This window comes from Staurois parvus, unplaced genomic scaffold (assembly GCF_062004578.1).
Source record: "Staurois parvus isolate SC_StPar_1 unplaced genomic scaffold, SC_StPar_1.0 ptg000114l, whole genome shotgun sequence".
Taxonomy (NCBI): Eukaryota; Metazoa; Chordata; class Amphibia; order Anura; family Ranidae; genus Staurois; species Staurois parvus.
In genome coordinates this window covers 8,632,023-8,643,802 of record NW_028317910.1, presented here as the reverse complement: position 1 = coordinate 8,643,802, position 11,780 = coordinate 8,632,023, and the positions used below count along the sequence as shown (strand labels likewise).

At 43.3% G+C, this 11,780-nt stretch overlaps 1 protein-coding gene across 1 annotated transcript; it reads left to right on the top strand.

The window, feature by feature from the left end:
* Nucleotides 1–1,826: 1,826 nt before the first annotated feature.
* On the top strand, nt 1,827–7,113 carry LOC149467432 (uncharacterized). Its single transcript, XM_089671871.1, has 2 exons — nt 1,827–1,932; nt 2,529–7,113. Exon 2 carries the CDS (start codon nt 2,636–2,638, stop codon nt 3,593–3,595), a length of 960 nt encoding a protein of 319 aa, XP_089527997.1. The 5' UTR covers nt 1,827–1,932; nt 2,529–2,635; the 3' UTR covers nt 3,596–7,113.
* The last annotated feature ends 4,667 nt before the right edge of the window (nt 7,114–11,780 follow it).

The window sequence follows — 11,780 nt, the reverse complement described above, 5'->3', positions numbered from 1 at the left end:
TTTGTAGTCCTGGACATTATAAATAAACTAAATAAACACAAACATACTATATGTTCCCTTTCAATTGCAAAGTTTCCTATGTAGTAATTAGTGAGTATAATACAAAAAAAAACACATTAAAGCTGTTTCAAAAGTTGTCTCCACTCATTTTAAATCGGAAGCATTCAATAGGATAATCCCTCATGATCCTGCCATGTAAGGTCCATGTTTAGGCATGTCCTGCTATAGGATGACATTATGTCCCTGTCTCCTAATTGTGCTCCTGAATGATCACCCTGTCGCATGCTCCTGATAAACACTACAGACAACTGCGCGACCACACATTGCACAGACATGGTCACCTGGTTTGCACCAGGAATCTGGTCCAGAGGAATGATGTGTAGCCAAGCGAGTGCATGTATACAGAGGGTAGTTAAAAAGACTGAAGGAGATCAGCAACACAGAGATGTTTATTTTATTTATTTATTGAAGGTACTTATATAATGCTGTCAATTTACACAGCGCTTTACATATATATAAATATATATATTGTACATTCACATCAGTCCCTGCCCTCAAGGAGCTTACATTCGAACTTAGATGTAACAAAGTATGAAAAAATGTGAAAGCAGGATTTCATTAAATAGGAAAGTGTAAAACCCTATGCTTCTAACCCTCAGCGACTCCATTGGTCAGATCTCTGTGCTGAGTTCCTGGTTTTGCACACCTGCTGTGTCTTTTATGGGGGTCTCCTACCATCCCTACCCTGCATTCTCAGGTCTTTACATCCACAGTGCCTATTATGAGGGGTTTTCACCACCCTGTGCTAATTTTCTGGCTCTGTACACCTGCTGTGACCTTTATGAGAGGTTTCCCCCATCGCTGCACTGAATTTGTACATCTGTACATCTGCTGTACCCAATATGAGAGGTTCTCACCATCCCTATGCTGAGCTCCTGGGTCTTCACACTGGCTGTGCCCATTATGTGAGATTCCCACCATTCCCACGCAGAGTTCCAAGGTCTGCACCAGCTGTGCTCATTATGAGGCATGTCCACCATCCCTCAGCTGATTTTATGGGTCTGCATACCTGCTGTGCCCAGCATGAAGGGTTCCCACTATCCCTGTGCTGAGTTACTGGATCCACAAACCTCCTTTGGCCATTATGATAGTCTCCCACCATCCCTGTGCTGAGTTCCTGGATCCATTATGAGGGGCTCCCACCATCCTGGTATTGAGTTCCTGGGTCTTCACACCTCCTTTGCCCATTATGATAGTCTCACACCATCCCTGTTCTATGTTCACAAGTCTTCATGATCTTTATCACGTCTTGCTGCTCTTTGCTTTATTAAATCAGACAGACTTTATTGGCCTCCACCTCCATTATTTTTACCACTGTTTATTAAAACACATGAGAGCATGTTGTACCATGGTGGTGGCGATATGTGTATTCTAGGTACCGGGCCTGATCTCCATGGAAGGATCTTAATCACTCACTTGTATCAGATTAACTCCTTGTTGGCAGCTACCTCATCTGTCTCATGTTGACTTCAGTGTGCAGTAAAGAAGACTCTTGTAAGCAAGGGGTTAAGGTTGAACTGCTGAGCAATTTTAAAGTCTCCTGTTTGGTGAAAATGGTTTAACACATGGTGATGTGTTTCTGCTATTCTGATTGCTAATTAGTTGGGTGATTAAGGGAAAGAATTGTGCTTGACTGCCAGGGGTTAAGGCTCTGAATTCCCATATGTCACTGTATTGTTTGTACATCACCACCTGTGGCCCCTGGGGGCCATTATGGAACTGAGAGGAACGGCTGTAAGTACAAGGCTTTGTCAGGTGCAGAACACAACAAATTCTGGAATCGAGCTGTTCTTGGAGTACCCCAGGATACGACCTTCTGGGGATGTCCAAAGTTCACCGTGACTGATGCGATTGACCACATGCGACACTAATGTAAGTACATCTCCAAGGAGTGTCACATGACTGTGGGGAAAAAATTTTTAAGGGTCAGTCCACCCAAAGCTGATATAGCAGTATGTTAGATGTCATTAAAGGTTTTTCCTTTTCCTTGTTGATTACATTTCTGCACCTGAGTGTCACTTTGGTGCGCCTGCAGCAGCAGCAACCATGCAATATATATATATATATATATATATATATATATAATGTGCTTTGCACTATGTTGGATGCAAGAAGATGGAGGTCACCTACCACAATCAACATATAGCAGAAAAACTCTTCTTGGGTATACTAACCTTTTTTATTTATTGAATGATGACAATTTGTTCCATGGTGTTAGATAAATGGGTTAGGCTGATATATATTTATACATACTGTATGTATGTGCTTGTTCTATCTATCTATCTATCTATCTATCTATCTATCTATCGCTTTACCTCATACGTTTGTATCTTTCCAATTATCTTAGTTACATCCCTGTGGCTTTGCTGCCATCTGCATCATTATAGCTTGTAACCGAATACTGTTATTTGCTTCCAAATCGTTCAGGGATTAATTGAGACAATACTTTGTCTGTTACCCTATTCCAGGGACCTGTTGTCGCAGTGTCTACGCTTATGGGACTGGCAAGCCCTGCAGTTGGTAAGTTAACTGGCAAACATTTGTACTGGAGCTACCCTTGCTGTTCCTGAAGTTGATGAGCTGTGATCTCCGAGCCATGTCCACTTCAGGGGCATCCTGTTCGAGCGATTACCCCAGAACATCCAGAGAACGAGAGGAGAGCTACGGCGGACACCAAGACCTTGTCACCATATCCGATGAAGGCACACTGGATTTCAGGCCTGGGTGCAACCATGAAGCTCAGGACCTGGTGAATTCCATCCTGTCCCCTCGGACTTGGGAGAAATACCTTTCCTCGTGGAAAAGCTGGATACAGTTTAAAAAATCAGTGCGGGAGAGAGGGTGGTGCAAAGCTGAGAAGATCATGGTGGACTTCTTTGAGCATTTAATCACCAGTGGACATAGCAGGGCAAAGGTTGTCAGCACCTTGGCCGGCATCTCATTTTGCTTGCAGATGATGGAGAAGAAGGATGTCACAAAGCAGTTCATCATCCAACAAATGCTGACCAGCTGGAGGAATAAGGAGATGGAGGACAGTGCAGAGACTGAGAGTAATGGTGATTCCGGGGAGCTCCTGACTCCTGAAATGCTCGGTGCCATACTCTACGCCACCAAGAAAGTCTGCTTTGACAACAACGAGAGCAGGTTGTTCTGTGCTGTCTTCACCTTGGCTTTCTATGGACAGTTTGACATGGAGGAGCTGGCAGCCAGGTCCAAGGATGAGGACGGCACTGGCCTGGGCTTTAAAGACGTGATCATGGAGCGCAATTCGATATTCTGCAAACCGCAAAAATCACGCTCCAATAAGAGCCAGTGGGTGGAGGTGAAGAAGCGGGAGGACAGGTTCCTGTGCCCAGTGAACAGGATGAAAAAGTATCTGGAGATCAGGCCGGAAGGTGGCAGAAACTTCTTCATCCACGAGAACGGCACGCCGCTCACCCAGTTCCAGTTCAGCCGGGTGTTATCTTTCGCTCTGGAGGAGGCTGGTCTTGATTCCAGGAGGTTTGGGCCTCATTCTCTCTCCTACAAAACATAAGCCTCGGTAGCTTGAAGCCTGGCCATCTCTCAAAAGTTGTTGGTGTGAGAAGCCTCAGATGGAAGCTGTTAACCTCTGACTTCTGGGTTGCAAAGTAGCTCCACAGATGCACCATTCAAGTGCCAGTGTTGGTGACATCACTGGGAGTTAGAGACTGGCTGCTTCTATCTGTGGCTTGTGGCACAGGAGTTTTGCTCCCTAGCACATTATTTTTCAAAGGTAAGTGCACTAACCCTCCATTCACATCAAGCACAACTTTGAAATCGTGCGACTTACACTGAAGTCGCACGATTTCAAAGTTGGGGGACCCGCCGATTTCAAATGCAATTTGCAAGACATCTGATACAGATGTCTGTGCAAATAGTACTGAAAGTAGCGCATGTACTACTTTTGAAATATGACCGCTCTAATTGCGGACAATAGGGTGCAACTTGGCATGCAATTTGCAAGTCGCAGGGCATGCAAATCGCATGCCAAGTTGCATCCAGTGTGAACCAGGGCTTAAGGTGTATCTAAAGCCAAACCTTCTTTTTCTCTGTCTATCTTTCTATCTATCTATCTATCCATCCATCCATCCATCCATCCATCCATTTGGACAAAGTGAGGGGAAAACTCTTAGACCATTGTCCCCGTTGGAAGCATTCCCTTCTATTCCTGTTCTTGTGCCAACTCAATATTTGGAATTTTCTTATCACTGATTGTTCGGGTAACAACGGCCACCAAGACAAATAAAGGAATGATTGTTCCCAGTGGGGACACAGACAACAATAAAACCTTCTGACAAAGGTTCTAACTCTTGCATACTCCATCCAAAAGAATCATTTTGGGTTAAGCTACACTTTAAATAATATAACAAAATGTATTTGCCCCTCCTACCCACCTCATTAAATATGCATGTACAAATAAATATGTTGTATTTCATTTTATGTAAATATTCACTGCCTGACCAGCTTGAAATTGTTGCATTGTCTATACTGAGTGCTGAGTGAATGGTATGCACCCATGACAGTTTTTTTTATAGGCTGGATTGTACATGTGTGTCTTTATTTAAAGTGACTGTCACAAAAATTAAATGTCCAATCACGGAACTCCCTGTGAAGAGGATAATGGACGCTCCTTTCTCCCTGGAGTTCAGGGGATGCTCAAGCTCATCTCTAGGAAACCATTTATTTTTTTGTGCAGATTTAGTGGGGGCAAGAAGAGGCGTGAAGTTACCATTTACATCCTGGGTACGGGGCTTTACATATGCAGTCTTGCTGGCTTCTGCACATTCTGCTAAAATCAATGTTTGTTTTTTGTTTTTTTATGTTTTTTTTCTGGCTGCGGTCATTAAAGCCCAATTGCAATCTCACTTTTGTATCACTTTAAAGCCCTGTAATGTTACATTTTGTTATATTTTGTGACTCATGTTTGCTTGAAAATACCCTAAAGAAACTCTGTCACCAGCTGGAAAATGTTCTGGTAAAAACACAGAAAAATCAAGTGTTTAAAATGCTTATTTCAACATTTCTACTCTTCATAAATTATTTATATTTGCTTGCAACATGCCTTTTAACTTGCTAATAAATGTGACTGTTCCATGACAAATCAATTTCCTAACACCCCAACCCAACCACCCCCCCCCCCCCCAACCTCCTAGCATGTTATAGCCCTCTCCTCTTCTGGAAATGTCTAATTACTCTCTGTGCTGGCCCAGCTCCTCCACTCCTCTTTTCACCTATTTACATTTCTCTCCTAGTATATCATAGCCCTCTCCTCTTTTGGAAGTGTCTAATTGCTCTCTGTGCTGGCCCAGCTTCTCCACTCCTCTTGCCACCTCTTTACATTTCCTTCCTAGTATGTCATAGCCCTCTTCTCTTTTGGAAGTGTCTAATTGCTCTCTGTGCTGGCCCAGCTCCTCCATTCCTCTTCTCACCTCTTTACTTTTCCCTCCTAATATGTCATAGCCCTCTCCTCTTTTGGAAGTGTCTAATTGCTCTCTGTGCTGGCCCAGCTCCTCCGCTCCTCTTCTCACCTCTTTACATGTCCCTCCTAGTATGTCATAGCCCTCACTTCTTCTGGAAGTGTCTAATTGCTCTCTGTGCTGGCCCAGCTCCTCCACTCCTCTTCTCACCTCTTTACATTTCCCTCCTAGTATGTCATAGCCCTCTCCGCTTTTGGAAGTGTCTAATTGCTCTCTGTGCTGGCCCAGCTTCTCCACTCCTCTTCTCACCTCTTTATATTTTTCTCCTCGTCAGGGGCAGAATAACAACTCATGGGGCCCCCAGGCAATAGGGGATCATGGGGCCCCTGTGTCCTTGCCCAAACTCAAAAAAGCCTATGAAAAAGGTACCAGGGGCATCTCATGGGGCCCCCTACTGACCCCGGACCCTCAGGCAGTGCCCAAGTTTCCAAATGGTCAGTCCGCCCCTGCTCCTAGTATGTCTTAGCCCTCTCCTCTTTTGGAAGTGTCTAATTGCTCTCTGTGCTGGCCCACCTTCTCCACTCCTCTTCTCACCTCTTTACATTTCCTTCCTAGTATGTCATAGCCCTCTCCTCTTTTGGAAGTGTTTAATTGCTCTCTGTGCTGGCCCAGCTCCTCCACTCCTCTTCTCACCTCTTTACATTTCCCTCCTAGTATGTCATAGCCATTTCCTCTTTTGGAAGTGTCTAATTGCTCTCTGTGCTGGCCTAAGTCCTCTCACCCCTCCCCTCACATCCCTATATAAACTTTATTTAGCCCCTGGGGGAGAATAAAATGTGAATACTAGAGTGTCAATTAAATGAAAGCTCTGAGCCTGCTGGAGCTGCTGACATCCCATCCAAGATGGTGGTTTCCATAAGCATGGCTCCATGACTCAGTGCTTTGATCTCATGAAAAGATTGTGACAGGGCCTCTTTAGAATCTCCTTTTCTTTCATTGAAGATGCACTTGCTGCTCTCCCCCTCCAGTGCTCTGTCCTGGCAGAGCTGAGTAACAGCCATACCCTCCAGCAGTCAGCTGAATTTAGATCTGCTTTTATAATATATGCAGTAAAACTGTTTCATGAAAATCTGAAACCTCAAAGTTTTGAATTGTGGGATGAATGCAGCAAACCAAGCTCCTGAAGGAACCTTTATAAATAACTCAAAGTGCAAAATTGTGGTATCATGTGTAGTATCATGCTCTCCATACATATGAACAGACCCCATCAAATCTGTATCCTCCATCTGCAATACATCACAATGTTCACACACACAACAGGAGAAGCTCTTATCACATTATAGGAGTTGTGTTAGTTTTTTGTTTTTAACTTGGTTCAAACCTGCTGAGCTAAGACGTGCTGATATGGGAAGAATGGACACACTCAGATGTTAAGATTCAAATCTCTACTACTGCAGATAACACAGGTGTATGGGCAGCCTAAAATCTTTGTTTTCCAGGAAAGCATTGAACATTTTCTATAGCACTGGGTTATGTTTTGGGGCCACTTTTGATACAAATGAGTTTAGCATCATTTTCTTTGTGTTTGTTTTGTATTAAAGTTATTACAGTTAAACATTGTTGTGGTGTCTCTTTGTAATCTCTGTGTCCCTCTCCAGCTATCAGAAGGGGAATTTCCTGTCTTCATTATCCAGTCAGCCAATGGGAGTTCTGTTGTCAGGATTCCGCTGTAGGTGAAGCTTAAAAAAAAGCTTGAATTTTAAAAAAATTTATAATATATTTGGATATGTGCAACATTGCACAAAATTATTATTGTAGTGAGCGCAAGATTTGATCTTATACTAAAAAGCTGAAAACACATTAGCAGATTTTTGCTGGCCAAGAAATGATCATTTCTGATCACCGAGTAGCTTTAATCCTGGGTTCACATATGTGCGGTGCGGCATATCGCATGTGATTCGCACAGGAACCCCACTGCATTCCTGTGGAAATCACATGTGAATTCTGTGCAGTGCGATTTGAGCCATACATTGCACCGCGTTTTGAGAACCGACTGGGTGCGATTGTGATGCGGTGCGGAATTCTCACAGAAACCGCTGCAAATTCCCCACAGCATCAGTGTGAACCCGGGCTCAGGGTTAACAGGTCCCAGTGTGTGAAACATGTTAGGCTTATAGCTTTTGCAGTAAAATGGAAATTAGCTGGCTCATTACACTGGCACCCCAACTCCCAGCCTGATTTCAGGTATGCAGAGGGTAAGGAAAGACTATTCAAACATTCTCATTAATTATATTAGCAGTTTTTAAAAATGCATTAATTTCTTATTGATACATTTAATATGTGGAACACTCTTCTTGCAGAGGAAAGTACTGAAGGAATTAATGTATCTGAATTTTTTGTTTGTTTTAGATGGGTTGGGGACAGGGACGGACTGACAACTCATGGGGCCCCTGGGCAATAAGAGATAATGGGGCCCCCTGTGTCTCCGCTTACACTCAAGCCAAAGCCACACCGACACAACACCCCACCAACATATTGCAGCTCAGCTGCATAGAAAGGGCATTAAAATAATTTAAAACATAATAAAACAACATCTGTGGGGTCCCCCCCTCCCATCCTTACCAAGCCCTTTGGGTCTGGTATGGCTTTTGAGGGGAACCCCCACGCCAATATTAAAAAAAAAATGGCATGGGGTCCCCCCAAGATCCATACCAGACCCTTGTCCGAGCATGCAGCCTGGCAGGTCAGGAAAGTGGGGGGATGAGCAAGTGCCCCCCATCCTGAACCATACAAGGCCACATGCCCGCAACACGGGGGGGTTCTTTGGGGGGGGTTACAGGCAGAGCAATGTAGTGGTACATCGCTCTGGCTGTACTAACACAGTGGGGCACTGCGTGCCCACTCTAGTGTATAAATACCCCCACACACGCGACCGGGACCTGGCAATCATGATCCCTATGCGATTACATGATCACAATGGTAGCAAATTGATTCATAATAACTTTTCTTCCCTTCTTGGTGAGCTGTGATTGGACCACAGCTCTCACATAGTACATGGGCCAATCACAGCACCCTGTACCATGTAATTAGCTGTAGCCAATCACACCTCACTAGTATTTTGAACTGTCATGAACTTAAAGAGGAGCTCCACCCAAAAGGGTAAGTTCCGCTTTAAGGGTTTGTCCCACACTCCCCATTAAGGATTGGCACCTTTGGGGAGCAAGGGAGGAGAGGGTACCCATATTCGACAGGTTCCCACTTCCGCTGTGAACGCCTAGGTGATCGGAAGTTGAAGTTGTCTTCCACCTTCCCTCCCCTTAGTCTTCTGGGACTTATGACAGGTCCCAGAAGACTACGGGGCCATTCACATAGCACAGTGCTATTCGCGCATGCACAGTGGGCACCCGGCTCTGAAGCTGCAAGCTGTCACAGCCGGGTGCCCACACTGAAGATGCCGAGAGGAGAGAGAACACCACACTGTGTGTAAAACCACTGCATTTTACATACACACACAGGTTAGATTAGCACACTTAACCCTTTGATCGCCATTATTAACCCTTTGATCACCACTGTTCCACATCCAGTGCCAATAGTACAGTGTCAGTATATAGAATTTTTCACTGATCACTGTGTTCCTGCCACTAGCAACATCAGATAGCATCAGGGTCAGTTAGCGCCCCTCCCAGCCAGGGTCAGCTATCTTTAGATTGCCCGCACACTATCACACTCACACTATAGGTCGCTGATCACCGCCATTACTAGCATAGTGTTTGTACGGATCAATATATTGATCACGAACAGAACTATACTAGTGCCTCCTTAGTATAGTGTTTAGCTCCTTCGGTGTTTTTCACGGAAGATTTGTGTCAATTGAATCTTGGCCAAAGAAATTGTTACACACAACAATACATGGCCGCCCACCCAAATTCAGCTCTTGAAAGACAATCCACATGGAAACCTAGCACAGTTTCTGAATTTAAAACTTTTTTGGACCTAACCCTCAACATGGGCATTACAAAATAGAAAGAATTGCGGTAATTTTGGTCCACAGACCCGGTTCATCATATGCCCATGTTCTCTGCTGCCATGGCCAGGCATAGATATGAGCCAATAATGTGCTTCATAAATTCAGTGATAACACATATAAAAGAAAAAGAACATTACATATATGCCTAACTGGGACCAGCAACATACTGGTATATCGCTGGACTTTGAGTGGTTATACCTGGATGATGCCTGCAACTATAGGTCAGCTTTCATGGAAAAGCAATCCTAGCGGCTAATTAGCCACTGGATTATTTTTACAAGCAGCGGGAAGGGACACCCCTGGTTCTGCCAGCTGACCATAGAGCTAATCAGAAACCAGAATGGCTCTAATAATCTCTATGAAATCAGAAGCAATGAGCATTTCATCATTTCGGTTTTGCCGTATATAAAATGCACCATTTTTAAATTGGGAAAGCATCTGATCACACTGATCGTGGTGTGATCAGATGCTTTAAGGGCAGAGGAGAGTTCTAGAGTTTAATAGACCCCAGATTTCTCAGAAAAGAGTACCTGTCACTGCCTATTGATATCACAGGGGATATTTACATTTTCTGTGATAACAATAAAAGTGAAAAAAAAATATGAAAGGGACCGTGTAAAAATAAAAAAAGAAAAACAAATATTTTTTTAAAAATCACCTTTAGAAAAGGCTTGGTCTTCAAGTGGTTTGAAGAGTGGGTGATGTGTGGATGTGTGGCATAAGCTTCTAATGTTGGCCCTGAAATGATCGGATAGTAGAAGCCCCCCCACCCCCCAAATGACCCCTTTTTGAAACGTAGACACTCTAAGGTATTTGCTAAAGGCCATGGTGAGTATTTTACAGATCACATTTGTTGCCACAAAGTTTTTTGAAAATGAAGAAAGAAAACGAAAATGTATTTTTTAATTTTTTTAGTTTTCAAAACCTTGTGACAAATAATTATATCTGTAAAATACTCACCATGCCTCTTATCAAATTCCTTGGGGTGTCTGCTTTCCAAAAAGGGGTCATTTCGAGAAAGGGGGGGTGTGTTTAGTTTCCGTGCATTTTAGGGCCTCTGAAATTGCGATAGGTAGTGAGGAAATGACAAATATGGAAAATAAGGAAATATACCGTTTGAAAGACTGAAGGTGGTCATTGGATTTTGGGGGCCTGTATGTGGCTAGGCTGCCAAAATATCTTTCACCAAAACGGTATTCGCATACTTGGAAGAACTAACAGATTGTGTTTTGGGGTGTTATTCCACATATACCCACGGCATGTGTGGGCAATACATCATTTAAGTGACAACTCTGTTTTTAAAAAAAAAAATGTAATTTTCCAAAAATTTGTGATAAATAATAAAATGCCCTAGCATTTTATCACCTCAAGAAATGTGATAGGCAGTCATAAACAGATCATGGTCATAAATTGTGGAATAGACTCCCTCAAGAGTTGGTCCTGATCAGCTCAGCGGATTGCATTAAAAAAGGCCTGGATTCTTTCTTAGATACACAGAATATAACTGGATACTAACATTTATAGGTAACGTTGATCCAGGGAATATCCGATTGCCTCTCAGGGGATCAGGAAGGAAATTTTTCCCTGCAGAAGCAAATTGGATCATGCTTTGCTGAGTTTTTTGCCTTCCTCTGGATCAACTGTGGGTATAGGATTATAACTTTTTTTTTTTTTTTGTGGTTGAACTAGATGGACTTTTGTCTTTTTCTCAGCCAGACTATGTAATTATGTAACTATAAAGTAAAAGCTGCGTAAATTCCAATATATACATTTACTGGCCAATTTATTAGGTACACCTGTTTAATTGCCTGGAAACACAAATTGCTAATCCGCCAATCACGTAGAAGCAGCTCAATGCATTTAGGCATCTAGAAGTGGTGAAGACAACTTGCTGAAGGTCAAGCCGAGCATCAGCATGGGGAAGAAAGGGGATTTAAGTGGCTTTGAATATGGCATGGTTATTGGTGCCAGACAGGCTGGTCTGAGTATTTCAAAAACTGCTGATCTGCTGGGATTTTCACGCAGGGAACTCTTAAAGCTGCTTCTCCTAAACTGGAAGCCTTATAGGAATCCTCATGGGATCTGGTGCCCCACCACACTTTCCATGATAACAATGGTGAAAAGTAGGTGTTCTTATAGGACAGGGTTTATAGTACCCCATCTTCACATTTTTTTTTTAAGAATCAGCTTCCTATGTGGCTCTTGCCATTCAGTCACATGGCATCTCATGCCACACATCAAGCCACTGGAAAACA

Coding starts and splice junctions, on each gene's coding strand:
- LOC149467432 (XM_089671871.1), top strand. CDS start 2,636: ATGAGCTGTGATCTCCGAGCCATGTCCACTTCAGGGGCATCCTGTTCG.